The sequence below is a fragment of the Acartia tonsa genome, chromosome 9 (genome assembly GCF_053477335.1).
Source record: "Acartia tonsa isolate MP-2025a chromosome 9, ASM5347733v1, whole genome shotgun sequence".
NCBI classification, from domain to species: Eukaryota; Metazoa; Arthropoda; class Copepoda; order Calanoida; family Acartiidae; genus Acartia; species Acartia tonsa.
The window spans coordinates 26,546,313-26,565,825 of NC_137268.1; the positions used below are offsets into that span (position 1 = coordinate 26,546,313).

At 33.2% G+C, this 19,513-nt stretch overlaps 1 protein-coding gene across 1 annotated transcript in view; it reads right to left on the minus strand.

The window, feature by feature from the left end:
* LOC145328646 (uncharacterized) overlaps window positions 1-19,513 on the minus strand; it is a 48,353-nt gene that overhangs the window by 19,178 nt on the left and 9,662 nt on the right. The window contains exons 10-27 of the mRNA XM_080172415.1: window positions 18,835-18,962; window positions 16,795-16,899; window positions 13,014-13,106; window positions 11,682-11,738; window positions 11,100-11,164; window positions 10,795-10,845; window positions 9,340-9,455; window positions 8,681-8,782; window positions 7,968-8,019; window positions 7,371-7,503; window positions 6,688-6,865; window positions 5,964-6,064; window positions 5,500-5,581; window positions 5,071-5,139; window positions 4,646-4,775; window positions 4,069-4,132; window positions 674-806; window positions 1-80 (exon numbers count right to left, since the gene is read on the minus strand). Coding sequence (XP_080028541.1) covers window positions 1-80; window positions 674-806; window positions 4,069-4,132; window positions 4,646-4,775; window positions 5,071-5,139; window positions 5,500-5,581; window positions 5,964-6,064; window positions 6,688-6,865; window positions 7,371-7,503; window positions 7,968-8,019; window positions 8,681-8,782; window positions 9,340-9,455; window positions 10,795-10,845; window positions 11,100-11,164; window positions 11,682-11,738; window positions 13,014-13,106; window positions 16,795-16,899; window positions 18,835-18,962 — 1,739 coding nt within the window. The remainder of the gene's footprint in view (window positions 81-673; window positions 807-4,068; window positions 4,133-4,645; window positions 4,776-5,070; window positions 5,140-5,499; window positions 5,582-5,963; window positions 6,065-6,687; window positions 6,866-7,370; window positions 7,504-7,967; window positions 8,020-8,680; window positions 8,783-9,339; window positions 9,456-10,794; window positions 10,846-11,099; window positions 11,165-11,681; window positions 11,739-13,013; window positions 13,107-16,794; window positions 16,900-18,834; window positions 18,963-19,513) is intronic.

The following is a 19,513-nucleotide window of genomic DNA, read 5'->3' on the forward strand; positions in this document are numbered from 1 at the left end:
CTGGTGCTTGAGTGCACGGCTGCGCATCGAGGCACTTCTGGTTGGGCGGCAATGTCATCGTCACAGGAAGGTCCGTCAACCTGAAACAAAGGTATAATAGGTAGAAAATATGAAAAAGCAAAGCTATTTTGACGATTCCTGCAATTGATTGGTACAATTTCTATAACATTAATCATTATTAGAAAGTCAGTATACTTGTTAATCTTCATTTGTCTGAGCATCTGATTTGCTGAGCTTTGCTTTTAAGGATGCTATCATCCTTCTTTCTTATGATGTTTCTAATCCAGGTATAAGGCGTAAAGGGGGCGGAGGGAGAGGACGTTGGACTGTAAATTACACTTTTTATTACGACGTTATCTATTTGTTATCTTAAAAACTTTTGGGAATTTTATTGAATCTTGGTTCCAACCTTTCAACCAAAAGTAGGAAATTTTTGCTAATCATTCGTTTAGGAATGTACAATGTACATCCCCAATGATGATACACAATATTCCCTCTTCTGTAGATTAGAAATAGTGGTTGAAACGTTTAGACACTCAACTTAATAGATCAACCATGTAAAATTTATTTAGAGTCCCCAAACTTGTTAAACCAACAAATAAGATAACGTTATAAAAAACTTTGGGACTAGTTTAATAAACAGCCCAGTGTCCCCTTCCTTCCTGGTTCTCACCTCATCTGTACTTATGGTCAACGGAGGTTCTATATCATCATAATCTGTGTCCATATGTTGGCTGCTGGAGTCCACAATATTACTGCTCCCCTGACTGGAGACCACTGTGCTTTGACTGCTCTCAAACATGCTTCTAAACAAGAACGACTATGTCAATAAGTAGTGAAGCTACATCTAATATAAACAGTATACATATGTATACAATATGACAACATCAAAATTGTATTACAGTAAAAGCATAATAAAATCTTTATATATTCATTAAAGGTTCTCTAGGTAATTCGTTAATTTGTAATGCAGTAAAAACATAATAAAATCTTTATATATTCAGTAAAGGTTCTCTAGGTAATTCATTGGCTTAAAATCTTTGTATTTTAATTATGACAGTTTTGGCCGAGATTCGAACTCAATCACTCCATCATAACGATGATCGGATAAGCTTTAATTAACGATATTATAGTAACTTTTTCAGGTGAGCTATTAAAATGGATTTATAATTACTTGCATCTTACACCAGATTATCATGTACTCTAATAAGGTGAAACTTATAGCTCACGGTTGTTTTTTATTAAATGAATAAGTTAGGGTACAATGTTTGGCACTTTCGATATAAGTAAATGATAATAACAAAGCCACAGAATACGATAATACCTTCAGAAAAATCGATGAAAATAGTTTTCATACTAAATTTTGGTTTTTTATATTTTTTCTAAAATGTCATGACAGAAGATGTAAAATGTCGTCTTAGCTTTTTGAAAGGATTAATCTTCTCTGAAATCTAAATTATCAAAATATTTTTTTTGGTAAATGATTATACGATATATGTCAAACCTTTTATCAAAAAGAAATATTTAAAATTGTGAAGTGAAACCTGAATAATTTTTCTTGTGGAAATAGCTTTCTGCAAATGTTGATAAACATATGTCTGCTAGCATTAAGATGTTTGTACTGCCAATACACGTTGGGTTTTATTTAAATAATTTTTTTTTTAAATGTTCTTTTTTTACCTCGTATACCAATAACGCAAATTTGCTATCAGGAATTTAGGACTAAGACTCGCCTACGGCCCGATCTTTTAGGATTGCTTTGTAATTCACATTTTTGAAAGTCTTTCAACAGTATACACAGCAAATTCTCTCTTTTTTAACTAACTTTCCGAATAATATACCTAAAGCATTTGAATTAACAAAGGATATGCTAATATTTTTACCATTCAAGTTTATTTTATATTCTAATAAATAGCGCAACCCTCCAAGTTATGTCTACTTTTCATGAACATATGATCTAAAGAATAAGCTCTGACGCAATGTCATATAAGGATATTATAATATTCATTAAAAAAATTGTTATTTTTGCATATATGTTACATTTTACAGTGTTTTGTGGCTCAAAAGAAAGACAATTAAAATTTATTTCATATTATATAGTTTAAATTGCATAAGACAACCTAGAAATAGTAAAAAAGTCCCTTTCTTTTTTTGTCGTAAAACAGAAATTAACAAAGATTTTTATTAAAAAACACCTTAGTGTAAAAATTAAAATTTAAATATGGTCACAAAAAGATTCAATTAGTTTATTAAATGTTTCATTTTCAGCAAATGACGATTAATCTCTAATACAAAGAATAAAGTGTAAAAAGATATTCTCGTTTTAATTTTAAGCAACTTAAAATGCATTTTAATACCTTTTAATGATTTATTTTTTAAAACATCATTTTATAAAATGTTATTGATTTTTAAAGTTATATATTAGAATGTTTTTAAATTTTGTTAACATTTTGTTTTAAATGTAGAAAATTGGTAATTCTAATCATTCAAAAAATGATTTTATTAAATTTTCATCACTTAAATTGCATGTTTGATGAAATTTTCAACTGATAATTCAAGAAAAATCGTTTAAGTTTTATTATATTTTACTTTGAAATGTTAAACAAGGATGACAACATCCATAAGTAGCGAAGCACAAAAAATCGTGGATGAAAATACGTAAAAGTAGATATAAAGTGTACTTATTAAAATCAAGAATAGATTTATAGGAGAAAATAAACATGAAACCTTGTTTTATTTTTAATGATGACGACGGTCAAAGTACATTACATAAAAGATTCTCATAGCAATGAGAAAAATTATTTTGATACTGATATCCCAAAAAAGTTAAAAAATTGGACCAAATATATGGGGAAATATGTAAAACATATAAAAATAGCCAAAAACCTGATAAAAGGCAGTCTGACCGCCATGGTTGTTTTCTTTAAACGATGGGAAATTTAATTTTGATATCTATAACTGAAAAAATTTTGAAAATCGGATCATAAACACTGAAGATATGGAGAATAATGTGAAAAATATAAAAATAGCCTAAAACCTGCAAAAAGGCAGTCTGGCCGTCAGGGTTGTTTTCTTTAAACGACGGGAAATTTAATTCTTACATCTATAACTGAAAAAATTTTGAAAATTGGACCATAAACACTGAAGATATGGTGAAAATGTGAAAAATACAAAAATAGCCTAAAACCTGCAAAATGGCAGTGTGGCCGTCATGGATGGTTTTCTGTAAACGACAGGAAATTTAATTTTGATATCAATAACTGAAAAAATTTTGAAAATCGGACCATAAACACTGAAGATATGGAGAAAAATGTGAAAAATACAAAAATAGCCTGAACCTGCTAAAAAGCGGTCCGACCGCCCTTGATGTTTTATAGTTAATTGTGTTCCTTAATAATGGAAATGTTGTCAAAAAATTTCAGCTGTCTATCTTTAATAGGAGCCGAGAAAATCACGTTTCCCCTATTCTGTCTTACACGGACGGACAGACGGACGGACAGACGGACGGACAGACGGACGGACGGACGGACGGACATTTCGAATTATAGAGTAGCTTCGCTACTAAAAATATAATTATTGTCAAAAATGTGGAAGTTATACTTTCCTCAAAAAAAGACCTAAAACATGCAAATTAACACAGGTAATGAGATTTTTTTTCTTTCAGGTTTAATTTTAAGTAATTATTGATATTTTTTGTAAAAAGGATTTTATATAAAAAGTTTTAAAACTTGAGTTATGTAGTGGTTCTAAAAAGGTTGCGAATTTATGCAATTTTCTTGCAAAAAAATTTTTCTAGGATTTTAAAAATAGCAAAGGGTGTTATTAGACGTACTTACAGATACAATTGCTAAGTCATTTTGGCCAAACACTAAAATAAAGTTTTGACATCTGAGGGTCCAACCGTGAGCTGGCTAAAAATAACGATACCCCCTCCCCTCCTACTATATGAACAAACTGATCAAAAAAAAAACTATGTCCATATTAGCACTCTGAATTGACGACAATTTTTCCCTTTATAATAATATCCACGCATAATTTATATTTTACATCTTGCTAGAAAAGAGTCACCTGTCCAAAGATTGGTCCAACATGTCTGTGTCTTCTACTTCTGTTTTGATTATTGTTTCAGGTTCTATAAAAGAATAATCGTCAATAAAGGGTTCAAAACTACTGGAGAAAACGGAAAGCTCAAATGTTAAAATTGTCTTTTTGATTTCAAACCCTCTATGGGATTCTTGTAGGTAACAATAGGGTGTACTTTCAAAAGCTTTCAACACCATAGCCATCACCAAAAAGCCAGTATTGTCTTTCTATTATGTACTGAAGAGATAAGTACATTATACATTTTCTCTAATAATACATTAATTGCAGAAACAGGGGGTGTAAATTCTGCACAAGATTAATTTTCTCCTCTGCTGCAAATTTTTTATATTTTTTCCCCTTCTAGTTTTTTCCATTAAGGAAGGGGAATCAATGGAAAAATATTTTCAAAGCTCTTTATTTTGTTCATATTATCCCCCCTCCAACATATTCTTTTAGTTTTTTTTTTCACCTAGGAGGGGAGAAAAATAGAAAAAAAATGCAGAATATACACCCCTGTGCAGAGCAAAAAAAAATTTAATGCAACTTTATAAAAAGTTTGTACCTGACTTAATCAATCCAATGGTCGTCAGTGGCGGAGATTTTGCTGCGGGTGGTGACAGCACAGTAGGTCGGGGCGCTTCACTAACAGCTGATTTTGACATGACAAATGATTTTATGGATGCCGGTGAGATCTGAGACCAGATACAATTTCAATTTAACAATTTGTGGTAGGTTTTTATTAGTGAATTTATGGAAGGAAGTGAATGGACATTAGAATTCTACTTATAAATTAAAATTTGGGGGCTTTGATTTTAATTCTTATTAGTTGGTAAAAACTAGCAGAGTACGAACTTTTTCACCAATAATTCTAATATACAGAATGGGTTTTAGTTGGAATTCTATGTCAATTTTTCATTTATTGTCTTATCCCTTTAAATCCCTGTACCTGGTAACTAGTTTCAAATATTGAATTGAAAGTGTTAGTTCCTTGAAAGATTGTGTAGGTGGCGCCACTGTGGCTGCAGTCAACTTTGACGATATCAAAGGTGGCATATTCTGACAAATTATGTTTTACTTCTTTTAAATTCAATAGGGGTAATTTTCCCCAACGCCGATAAAAAATACAATTCTTATGGAACAACCCCCCCTTATCCATCTCCAACTTAAAAATTGATTGAGTGCGATTTTCTTTAGATATTTTGAGGCTTGAATCGTCATCTTATCATATAAAGTAAAAGGTTTTTTTTAGTCCAATGAGATCAGGTTTATCACTGAACCGAAAGCTTTACTGTGATGGAATGGTTTAAACCTATTTGATTAATAAATTAAAGTCTTTGGATGGTTTAAGGCTATTTTGCTTAACTCCCTACCCTACATGCTAGAATCACCGGTGCAATAAAAAGAAGTAAAAGATTCCTGTGAAGAGGATGGATGAGACAATGAAGATGGAGAAGGTATTAAGCTGCTACTAGATGAAGATGAAGGCACACTAAGGCTCCTAAATATTAAAACAAGAATGAAAAAATCTATTAATAGCGAAGCACAAAAAAATGTGGAAAGAAATACGGTTAAAGTGATTTAAGATCAGATGTTAAGTGACTGGCCATGAATCAAGAATAAAATTCAAATCACGAAATCTTCAACATTTTTTTGATATTTAGGTAAATATTTGTACATGACAGACGGACCACGTAAATTAAATACAGGATGCTCATTGGTAATTGGTATAGGTAATCTTGACCAAACAATTTCAGCCCTGAAATTCACATTTCGTCATAGCATTACAGACTGACGGACGAAAGGACAGACAAAATCGTACATCCATTAGTCTTTCAATGTCTTATCCCTTGAGATCCCTGACAAGAATCAGCCTTGCTAACCTGTTAAGAGGTATGGTGAGGTAGGTGGGACTGAAGGAAGATGACAGGGGCGTCACAATTATTGTTGTGGGACACACGTCTGATAATTCAGGTACCTCGGGCTAAATCAATAGAAAGATTAATCTATATACCACTATTTCTTTATTACTGGCTGTGTGTCTGTCTCTCAATATGACTGTCTGTATGTTTACCAGTATATCTGTTTGTAAGTCTTTCAACAGCATCTCCCAACAGCATGTATGTCTGTCTGTATGGCTGTGTTGATGTTTGTCCGTGTATGTCAATATGTTTGTTTGTATGTTTTCAGTATGTCTGAATAATATCAACCAGAATGATGTCTGTATGTTTGGCATTATGTCTGTCTAAATGTCTCTATGTCTATCAGAATGTTTGTTAGGTATGTCAATGTCTATCTGTCTATTTTTCTGTAAGTTTGTCAGTATGTCTGTCTACCTGTCTTTATGTCTATCAGATTGAGTCTGTCTTTATGTCTATCAGATTGAGTCTGTCCGTATGTCTGTCTGTTCTCAGTAAGTTTGTCATCATGTCTGTCAGTATGTCTGTCTACTTGTCTATATCTATCAGATTGTGTCTGTCCATATCATATGTCTGTCTACCTGTCTTTATATCTATCAGAATGTTTTTTTTCCGTATGTCTGTCTGTATGTTCATAAGCATACCGGTTTTAATTTCTACAGAATTCCAATGAACTATTAAGCCATACCTTAGGACTATCTCTTGGCATGAGTTTAGGCATATTGATCACAGTTGAAGTTAGGGGCTTGTTTCCCTGTCCAGCTGGCTGCTGCTTGGGAGCCAGGCTAGGTAGGGTTGACATGGCCTGCTGTTGCTGCTGTAGGGTTAGGACATTATGATTGGGGGTAATTTGACTACCGCTTGACCTTAACATATGTATTTTAAATATTTTTTTTCATATTTAAACACAAAATATATTTCAACTTTGTCAGCTTTAGTTCAGCTCTTTGGTCAAGCTAGACTAGGTATTCTTTAGAAATTTCAAAAAACATCTGGGATAATAATCATAATTCAATTGTCTAATAAAATTAAGACGTTCCATATCCTACCACAATAAAAAGGAAGGTCTTTTGATTTGTCCATTAACATTAGGTACGCTTAAAACTGTACAGAAAAAGAACCGATCGGATTCTCCATTCTAATGAAGCTCTCATGCTCAAAGTATATTTTAGATTGAAGTCTTGTGCTAGTACTAGGCTATTTTTAAGCTTCTCCTTTTAATACTTTAGTAACATTAAAAGTGAATGGATGATCATAATTTAACGAAACGAAAAAGATAAAGAAAAGGCATAAAAATCACAATTAATCATCAGGTCACTAGGTAACGATAGAAATGACCTTTAACACTTTAATATAATTCCCGCAGTTTACCTGGGACTAAGTGTGGAGGAGGTTGGCTTGACATCTGCACTGGTTGTTGTACTGGTGGCTGCGGCGGCTGCCCGCAGACTCAGCAGGGCCGCGGAGGTCAACAAAGAGGCAGAATCTCGCGGACCCAAAGACACTAAGTTGTTAAAACCTTAAAATCTAGCATTATGTAAAGTTACAGAAAGAAAAATAATACACCTTCAAGTAATATTTATACTTTATAGATATCACTGGCCAAATGTAATCTAAAAACTAGTGGCTTAACTCTTATCTTACATCTAAGGGCTCTAATTGCGTAGAGGGGGCAAGAACTAAAATAGCCTAAAACCACTTTGGGAGCTATCATATGCTTCTTTTAAGTGGAGAATTCAATGGCTAGATGGTTCAAGATATCTTAACAGACAGACAAAAAACCCTTACCCCTTACATAATAGGAAATAACTTTTGATTAATCAAGAAAGGAAATTTTCTAGACTCAAGAAAAGTTGAAGGCAATACAAGTGACATTGTAATCTACAGAAACTTTGTGTATCATCATTGGGGATTTACATCAATTTATCAGCCATTGTCTTACAATATTAAAAATTTTAAGGTTTTTTCCTGTTTGTTGGTGAATAGGTGATTGTTGTAATCTTTTCGGAGCTGATAAAACCTTTAAAAAACAAGATTAGTTGTCATAAAATCATAAGACTACCTATAGAACAGAATACTTATTTATCTCATCGTATTATAGACAGCTTTCCGCAGATATTGAAATGAAAAACTGTTTTAATTTTATGATTTTTATTTTAATACTTTTGGAAAACTGTCAGTAATACGATGTTATACATGATTTTTCAGTATGGTTGAAAACCTATTAAAACGCTTAGAGACTTAACTAAACGCACCAACCATCGAAAATCAATTAAAGCCCCGAAAGTTGTTAAGACACTAATAATAAACTTTATTATAAAACTTTGGGGACTAGTATAATAAACAGCCTAAAGTCCCCTCCCTACATGCCTAGAACCGTAGACAGACGTACAAACATATGTACATATTACCTGTTATTTGAATAGCTGCGCTACAAATGATAAAGAGGACAATGGATATAGAATATATACATGCATATTGCATATTATGACAGGGGAAAACTTGTCACAATTTAGTGGGCTTTTATGGACCTCATTTACTGGTCAGTATCGTCATTTAAGCCAGCTGCGAGCACCACTTTATCAGAGTACATTAAATTCTGGTGCAACATCCATGTAATGATATATAAATTGATTCTTTTAGAGTAGTCGCGCTACAAATGATGCCATAACATGACAAACCTTTCTATGGAGAGGTCTGGGGGGCAGTGTCTCTGCTTTTGAGGGGGAGGTGATGGCAGATTTTAGCAGGGGCACCAGCCGTCCACTTGACGTCGGGGACAGCTAAATAAATTTTTTTTAAATATTTTATTTAAGAGGGGGAAGATTAGGTATGCTTTTAATGATTTTTTTGCCATTTCTAGCAGAATGAGGCCATTATTACCCCTAATCTATAGACGTCCAAGGATGGAGTAATGGGGTGTTTACCCTCCTCAAACATTAAAACCCCTCATCTTACCCCCTCAATTTTTAAAAATACATTACATACCCTCCCTCAAACCTTTGAAACCTATCGTTTTACTATCTTTTAAATAAAAAGCTTGAACGTCCCTGCCCTAATTCATCACCAAAGTTTGAAGTAATAAGAAAAATATGACCAAAAAAACGTAAAAAGCTGCTTGGTACTTAACTAAAGGGATAAAAATTTATATTCCCAAGCACCTGTAAAAAAAGTTAGAACTTTTCAGCCCTATAGAAGCCTGGGTGTGTATGGTTAACAATCATTACGACATGACAAATATGATATTTTATGCTAGGAGCTTTTACGTTATTAGAGGCCGTTGCAATCTTTTATTTCAAGAAAATTAAGTCAGATTATTAGAATGTGAATAGTATCTTACCAAGCTACCAAGAGACGTTGGATTTCTTTTATTATTGCTCAGGTCTAAGGCACCAATATTAGATCTGTCTGTGTAACCAATAACTTCAATATCATCACTAATAGAGTCTCTACCACCTAAAGTGAATATTTATAAAGACATGGATGACAACATTCAAGGCACCAATATTAGATCTGACGGTGTAGCCAATAACTTCAATATCATCACTAATAGAGTCTCTACCACCTAAAGTGAATATTTATAAAGACATGGATGACAATATCCAAAGCACCAATATTAGATCTGTCGGTGTAGCCAATAACTTCAATATCTTCACTAATAGAGTCTCTACCACCTAAAGTAAATATTTATAACATGAATGACAATATCCAAAGCACCAATATTAGATCTGTCGGTGTAACCAATAACTTCAATATCATAATAGAATCTCTACCACCTATATAGAGAATATTTATAAAAACATGGATGACAACATCTAAGGCACCAATATTAGATCTGTCGGTGTAGCCAATAACTTCAATATCATCACTAATAGAGTCTCTACCACCTAAAGTAAATATTTATAACATGAATGACAATATCCAAAGCACCAATATTAGATCTGTCGGTGTAACCAATAACTTCAATATCATAATAGAATCTCTACCACCTATAAAGAATATTTATAAAAACATGAATGACAACATCTAAGGCACCAATATTAGATCTGTCGGTGTAGCCAATAATTTCAATATCATAATAGAATCTCTACCACCTATATAGAGAATATTTATAAAAACATGGATGACAACATCTAAGGCACCAATATTAGATCTGTCGGTGTAGCCAATAACTTCAATATCATCACTAATAGAGTCTCTACCACCTAAAGTGAATATTTATAAAAACATGGATGACAACATCTAAGGCACCAATATAAGATTGTCGGTGTAGCCAATAACTTCAATATTATCACTAATAGAGTCTCTACCACCTATAAAAAATATTTATAAAAACAAGGCTGGCAATATCCAAGGCATCAATAATAGATCTGTCTGTGTAACCAAGTGAATATTCATAAAAAAAATAAGTTTTCATAAATATTTTTGCCTTTTTGAAAGGAGAAAAAGAATACTGTCCTTTCATTGACAAACAGTCCATATATAAAAACGTATAGAAATAAACCGTCCACTTGCAATTTTTTAAAGGAGAAAAAGTAAAAATCAGTTTTTATTGAAAAGATACCTACTTTTTCCCTTTGAAGTTTTCTCTTAGGAAGGTTGAGGTACAATTCCCTTAAATAATAGTAAACTTACTCTATTCTATGAAAGCTTCGCTGTCAAGGAGAACCATACCAGCGGTCAGAGATATCCTAAGCTATGCGCACACATAGACAGAAAAACATCCTGATACTTTTTTATAAGGTTGGCCAGAAAACGGTCAGATTCTCAGGTCCATTTAATGAACTGTACATACCTGATAACATTCTATTCTGTAGAGAATCATTTTCACTTACATTACCAGAGCCCTGGCACAGAACTTGCATTCAATAATAGTTTTCTTCAGGGAGGGAGGGAGGGGACATTGGACTGTAATTTATACTGGTACCCAAAGCTTTATGAAGATACTTTTTTATGTAATTTTTAAAAATATTGGAATTATATCTTTATTGATTGGTTTTAACTTTATAACCACTAGGTAATTGTAATTTTGTTTATCATCAATTTTCCATCCATTGTCTTATCCCTACATATCCCTGGGCCAAAAAAGATGCAAGTTTTCCTGAAAACTGTCAGGATCACTGCCCCCACTACTTCCTGAGTCAGATAACATTCTCTTGTTTGACCTGAAAATAAAACATGTGTTAGTTTTTGAGTAAGTTTTTAAGTTAGTTTTTTTTGGGTTATCAAAATGGGGGGTATGTTTTACTCTACTTGGAATAAGGTCTTCAAGAGAGGGGGGGGGGGGGCCCGGGGGGGTAGGAAAGAGGTGATGCCCCTCTCCCAAAAAAAATGAAACGTATGGACGTATTTGTCTTTAAGGAATCCTTTTTTATAAGAGAAGAAAAAATTGACAAATAAAATATTAATTTCCGCCAAAGAATAAAATATATTACAATGAATGCATTTTACCTCTTAACATTATAAACTAATTTCTGCAATTGGTAGCTATAAATTGTTGGGGTTATGGGATGGGGGTAAAGTTTGGGGAAAATCCACAGAATAGAAAATGGAATTAAAACAAAAATAATAAGGTAAGAGTTTTATTTACACAATAATATCTTTTAAGGGGAAGACCTTCTACCTATCATTTTTTTTATTGGGGTGGGTGAATGTGATACCAATGATTGTTTGTTGACATACCTATCATTAGTAGTAATGAGTTGATCAAAAACACCAGTGTCAAAATTTCCAACTTTCCTGCAAAAATTAATCTATACTGTAAAAATGATAAAACAACTTTTTTGTAGCAAAGCTACTTTACAAGTAGTAAAATGTGGGTAAATGTAGAAATTAATATACATCCAAGTATTTTAATTATCTAAACTTTATCTTATACCTACTGTTTTAATTTAAATGATCTATAAAGTTCTATGTTAAAACTGTTAGAAACTGAAACAGCTGCTTATTAATTCACGTTTTGGCGGCTTATCAGAATGATATAACAAGCAGCTACAGCTGACGAGCCTCCACTAAATGTTTTAAAATAAGAAAACAAGATGCATAAAATTAAGATAAAAATTTAAAACGACCTTTGAACTGGAGATAATAATAAATAGATTTGTCTAAAAGTAGAGCAGTAGTGCGTCTCCCTAAAAGTGCCTATAGAGCACCGACCCCCCCCCCCCTGTTTTTCCTAACCCCTGCATGAGTACCTAACCCTGCAGTACCCAAAAAGCATAACCTAACCTGACTTACACTAAGCAAAAACCATTAATCAATACTTTAAATGTTTCAGTAAAATATGATTAATTATAATGATATTGATAGGTTTTAAAATAAAAAATGAAGTTTCTAACGGACTTTTAAGGAACACAGAAATATGTAATTTATGATGTGTGACGTTAACATTTGTTAGTTTGCATAAATCATAAGACTGTACCTAATAAAATACAAAGCAATCCTAATAGAATTTAGGCCAAAATGAAATTCACAGTGACCTGTTCTTTTTAAAAAAATTTTGTTAGGTTTTTGTTGTTGTCATTTGCAGGGAGGGAGAGGACATTGGACTGTAAATTACACACTAACCAAATTAATTCGGTGGTGACAAACTATTAATGTACAATCAATTAGTCTTCACAAGGGAAAATTTGTTTATCATAATTGGAGATGAATTAAATAAATCGTCAATTGTTTTATCCTTTAAGGTCTTATTTTTAAACTAGCGGATACGCCCCTAGAGGCCCCTAAGGCCAATTAAAGGGGGGGAGGGGAGTGGAAAAGTCGACCCTCCAACAACATTGTTAAATTTTTTTAGGAGTAGAAGGGTTAATCTTTTTTTCAGGGGCGATTGGTGTTACCCTCCCCAAAAATATTTATAGGCCTTCCCAGGACCTAAACGAAGCTACACTGTAAAGGAGAACTATACCAATTCAACGGTTAGCCAGATAATTCGGTACAAACAGACAGACAAACTCATAGAAATCCTGTTACTTTTTTATAAGGATTAGTGGTATGTAAAAGCTTAGTACTAACCTTGGGCCTCTTCTCAGAGGTTTGTTTGTCTGTCTGTTCATCTCTGCTCCTATTAGCTCCTCCAGATTGGTTTCCCTCAAATATTTGGACTCCCTAAAACATGCAAGGACAGTTAGGCATACAATCGTAGCATTGTATTTAAATAAACAAGGACAACGTCCATTAAAGAGAAGCTCTAAAATCAAAATATTAATTTGCTAGTCTCATTAAAACTGTAGATACATTTGTTGCATTTAATGATAAGAGGGATGCCTCTGTTATATTATTGTACCTTATCGTCCAAAAATATGATGAAAAGGATAATTATATTATACAAAAAGTTGTTGTCAAAAAAGTGAAAATCAGCATGATTTACAAGGACGAACGGACTTTCTGGTAACGATTATAGAGTAGCTACGCTTTATAAATTGTACCTAACTGCTACAGGAATCGCGTCTTTATTAACTAAAAGAGCTAGCCGTTACAAACGAACGGGCGTACCGACCCTAATTATAGGAAAGCTTTGATAAATTTCCAGGGACCATTAGGCATAAGACATTGTACTACAAGGGAAAGGTAGGTTTCGGGTAAAATCCGTAAAGGTTATGTTATTAAGACAGTAGTAGAACGATAAAAATTTATGTTAACTTTAAAAAAAAAATTGTCTATAGTTCTTTTCAATAAGAAATACACATATTTAGTGAATATTATCGTTCTACTACTATTTTTAAGCCTTAAAAAAAACACACACCGTTACATATTTTACCCGAAACTTACCTCTCCCTTTATGTACAGCTTAATTATAATAAACAAAACTAATCCTACTGTAAATTGAGATTATTGGTGGAAAAGTTTGGACACTGCTAGTTTGCACAATGCTCCTTACCTTGCCGTATCAAACTATTTCTTAAGGTTTTAAATAAACAAATCAATTCTATCATACATAAATATCATTAAGCAAATCAAACATATTAATTTCATTAAAACAGACAGACGGATATGTCAATGTTATAGAGTAGCTTTTATTACGTCATCAAATTGTAAAAGACTTTTTTTACAACATTAAAAAACTAAGCATTAAATGTCTAGTATATAAAATTCATATCAGGGATCGAAAGGGATAGGATAATGGCCGATAAAATTACCGCTTAAGTAGATTACAATGATTGGTTAAAACGTTTGGACTGGACACTCAACGTAATAAGGCAACCAATCAAAATTCAAGTTTCCAAAGTTAGGCCAATAAAAAGAAAAACGTTATTATAAAACTTTTGTAAAACATCATTATATCCTCTTCCTCCCTGATATATATTCAATTTATTTTATAATTAGGCTTACCGTATTCTAAACATGTTTTTATTTATTCAATACACCACTTTAACACAATTAAACAAAACTCTTAAAAGCACAAGCTAAGACTGCTTACTAAATACATTTTTATAGTAGTATACATGTATATAGAATTTTAAAACAGGTTTTAAAAAATTCAGTCAATTAAACAATACTATTGCCAGAATTTATTTTTCACTACTCGACTTTTTTTTATTTAACTATACATAGGGTTAAATATACATTTATATTAATTTTAAAAATTTAAATATATATCACCCCCCCCCCTTAATCATTTTTTCTTTCTTAAAGTGTACACAATTTTGGTGAATCAAGACAAAATAACTTAACCAAAACGATAGCATTATCCATATTTTGAAAGCGGAGCGCTCCCCCTTCCCACTTCTCAGATAATTTGTCAAAATTTACAGTTTGAGAGATAGGACAATGAATGTAAAATGACATATTCCTTTATGAAAATAGCCTATTTAGGGGGGGGGGGATTTGATCTTTAATGGTGTTTTAGAAGAATTTGCCAAAATAATGGCAGAACGAAAAACCATAAGAAATGGACCGGGGTGTGGTGAGTAAAAAGAGAGAGGGGGGTAGGTGGGTTGCTAGGTTGGGTGGGGGGTTAAAAGGGGGATGTGTGCTGGAGGGGGGGGGGGGGTTAAGGGGGCAGATGTGTGATGGAAGTAGGGCGGAGGTGGGGGTCCAAGATTACATAACCCACGATTGTGCAAATTTCTTGTTTGCAAAAATTAAAGATTGCGTCACTTCACCAGTCAGGGATAAGGGGATAAGACAATTGGAGACAAAACAAACTTCCCCCAATTAATGACAGTCTTCGATTGCTTGTATATTCTGTCGGGAAGATTAGAATAAAGATTTCATTTAAATCCCCTTGTCCCCTCCCCTCCTTTCCTGATTAATATAGCAATGAAGAACTATTATATTTGCATATATTAAAGTAATAGTATTGTTTTTGTTGCACAACTACTCTATGACACACGATGTCAGTCCGTCCATCCGTTTGAGGTTGTAAAGAACTAGAAAGCTTCCTCTATTACCTCTGTATAAGAATTTATCATCACCACACCTCTTCCGCGTGCTCATTTAAAAACGTAAGAATAAATACTTTTATTTTGAATATTATAATTCCATGCGGACCAAGAGGTCCATTAAAGGAATACCATTTTGTCTCTGGAATCAAGTGTCCGTTGAGAAACATTTAAACTTTTAAAGCTTTCTTAGCTTTTATACAAGAATTTTTTAAAAAGTTTCTTATACTTTATAAAAGTAACAGGGTGTCTATCTGTGTGAACCAATGGATCGAGGGACAATTATGGTTCTCCTTTCCAGTTTAGCTTCTAATAGTTTCCTGGGAAGGTTTATATCTATTTTGGGGGAAGGGTTCCACGGTCCACCAAAGAACAATCGCCACTATAAGAAATGCCTCCTCCCCCTAATTTATACTGGGTGGAGTGTCAAACTCGACCCCCCTCCCCACATCAAGTGCCTCTAACCGCTAGTATATATACTTAAGAAGAACACACAACCAAATACTTTAAAATCATCTAAAAGTTTACAATGACTTTATAGATTTTTCAACAAGAGAAAACATTTTACTACAGTAGAAATCCGGTTATTGGGATGACAGTCATATTCAGTGTCCAATTTTATACAGTACATCTTCTGTATGCATATGTAGTATGTACAGGTTCTTTAAGTATTTTTTCTTGTGTTTTAAAAAGGCTTATATATTAAACTAAACTTTACAAAATTTAAGAATTAGTATTTTTGTAGTAATGTAGCCCATGTTAGCTGGCGTATATTTTCGGACTACTAAGTATTTGTCACCGTTATTACTATACAAAACATCTTAAACATCAAGACCAATCCTTTTTATTAGAGAAGCTATTACAAATACCATACCTTTGTGGGCCTCTAGGGAAACTTGAAGAGGGGAGAAGGGAGGGGAGAGGGGTCATCCTTACACTTTCAATTTAAGTTTTAAATAAATCTTAAAAAGATATAATGATTAAAGGCATTTAACATACCTAGTCATTTATCATACGTTAGACTATAATACATCATATTTATAATTATCCTTTATAATACAAAGTAGCATCATGTCTCTTCGTCTGTCTGTCTGAAGCTTAAGATCTCGATATAAGCTGAACCAATTGGGCTCTACTTTCAAGGAAATATAACTACTGATCCTGCGGTGGTTTTAAACTATTTTCTTGAGGAGTGGGGTGGTGGGACATCTTCAACACCCAAACAAAATGTTAATAACTTAATATTAAAGCTACTATATGAATCCAAATTAATGCAGAGGTTTGGTGTTCGTTTTTATTATACCAAATAAAAAATACATCAATTGAATTTTACATAACCGTTGCCATCGAATTTAAACATAATTTATGAAAAATAACTACAAAATGAAGGTTCAAATCAAATGTTTTCCTACCTTATCAGCTGATCGTTGGTGACGTCAGATTTCTCCGCCGTGGAGTCTGCAATTTCAGAGATTTTTTGACAGTAAACCAGACAGTCACATTGTCCGTCTCCACGCCTTAAAAATATTTAAGTTAAAATCTTTAAAATCAAGAAATAAGGGGGGGGGGGAAGTTTTGACACATTTGCGTAAACAGGGAGTATAGGCTTTATCTTTGGACTGAGAGGATAGGTTATTAGGGATAAAATCATTCTTATATGATGAATTTTCCCAAGTTTTAAGATTTTTTGGATAGGCCTCCAGGTTCCGGAGCTCCAGGCCTCCAGGTCCTCTCTGTACAGGTAAAAATTAAAAAAATAATTTTTTTTTTGAAGAGTTAGAAGTCAACCTATGAAACAAAATATGCATATTTTTGAATGTTATTCACATATTTGAAGAAAAAAACGCATATTTTGTTTCATAAGTTGACTTCTAACTCTTCAAAAAATTTTTTTTGGATCAAGTCAAGCTGAATGTGCCAATGGCAACAAGTAAAATAGAGCGTGCCAATATTCCCCCTAGTCAAGTAGAGTATGCCAATATTCCCCCAAGTAAAACATAGTATGCCAATATTTCATCAAGTAAAGCATAATATGCCAATAGTTTAGCAAACAAAGCAGCATGACAAAAAAATAAAAAAAAAGATGAATTTAACATATTTTCCGATTTATGTTATGATAATTCAACCTACAAATTTACTACTTTATATACATAAAATATATAAACTAGCAGTTGCGTCCCTAGCATCTAGGAGCTCTCTATAGTAGTAGAAAAGTTACGAAAATTAGCCTAAAACCATTAAAATTTCAAATTAAAAGATCTCACTAATCAATGGACTGTAATGGTTCTTCTTTCAATGAAGCTTGTTATTGGTCCTTAAAAATACCATGATTTTGTTACAATAGTTTTTCTTTTTAAAACTTAAATGTAAAGGATATTTTCAGCTATCTCCTTCCCTCAAATGCCCCTAGAGACATCGAGGAGGGGGGGGGGGGGGGCGGGGGTGGAGCCGCTAGTATATATACATAAATTATTTCAAAATTTTAGAAAAAGCATATCTTGACAAGTGAAGCAGAGTATGCCAATATTACGCCAAGTAAAGCAGAGTGTGCCAATATTCCTCCTAGTCAAGTAGAGTATGCCAATATTCCCCCAAGTCAAGTAGCGTGTGCCAAAACTGGCTATTGGCATACTCAGCTTGACTTGATCCAATTTTTTTTTCATTTTTACCTGTACAGAGAGGACCTGGAGGCCTGGAGCTCCGGAACCTGGAGGCCTATCCAAAAAATCTTAAAACTTGGGAAAATTCATCATATAAGAATGATTTTATCCCTAATAACCTATACTCTCAGTCCAAAGATAAAGCCTATACTCCCTGTTTACGCAAATGTGTCAAAACTTCCCCCCCCCCCTTAAGTCTATACATACTACGTAGTTAGGTATGAGATTTATTATTACTTGGATCTTGCACAAGATTATTATGTATTCTAAAAAATTGATACTCGCAGCTGGCTAAATTAATGATACCTCCCATCATCACTCCCTTTACCCCATCATCTTCCCTCCAACTAGATGAACGAACTGACCTAAATTGACGACAAATATTCCCCTGTCAATATATCCACGTATTTCCTATATCCTTTCCTACAATCATCTTCAAAAGAGTGAGTATCAAGAATTAATAAACAAACAAATTGCATTATCATCAAATGCTTTGCATAGGTCTAAGCACATCGAATTTAGGGATAAATAAAGTAAGTCTAGTTCCAAATTTTCTTGATAAGACAGATAGAAACAATCCGTTCACATGGCAGTCATTGTTATATTTCATTACTTTAAAAAATTTCACTCGTATTATTTGAATAAAATATAAGTAACTAAATATAAACACAAATTTCGTCTGAATCCCTTTATAAATTTGACGGATTTTTGTTCTATATGACCATCTAGGGTAATAAACATATATATGTTTATTTTAAACTTCACTTTTGTGAAACTAACCCTTGAACTTACTTGATAGCATCTTGAGCATTTTGCCAAGCTTGAGTTAGAAGATTTTTTGCTTTTTCCAGCCAGTCTATTCGCTGGTGTAAGAGAACACCATGGCGTTCCAATAAGAGCCGAGTCTTTTCCAGTGTCTCCTGAAAACAAAGATGAGGAATCAGGATATCCAATATAGCGAAGCTTGACAAATAAGACGGACAAGCAGAAATAGAGTTATGTGTAGCTGTGTTTAGTACCCTAGGAAAATGGGGATAGATGTCACCGCTTTTGGACTACCTATTCTATTGAAGTCATAGTATAGAGAAAGAGAAAGGGAAGAGGGAAAGAAAACCCCTACAAAAGAAATGGGGTATAGGATATTTCCTGACGTCAATAGAATGGGTAGGCCAAAAGCAGTGACATATATCCCATTTTGCTAGGGCACTATAGAAACCAACAGTTATTAGTATTTACATAAAAGTCCAACAAAAATTCTGTATAAAAAACCCGAATTTTTAATTTAATTGTTCTTAATAATAAATACCTACCTATCATTCATATGCTTACATTATCACATGTGATTATGGGAAATTGGGAATGCTTCGCTTATGATATATTATTTTGCCTTATCGACCCGGAAATCAACATTTAAAAAAATCATTGTCTTATCCTTGCGATCCATGGGAACTATTATCTTAAAGGCTACTAA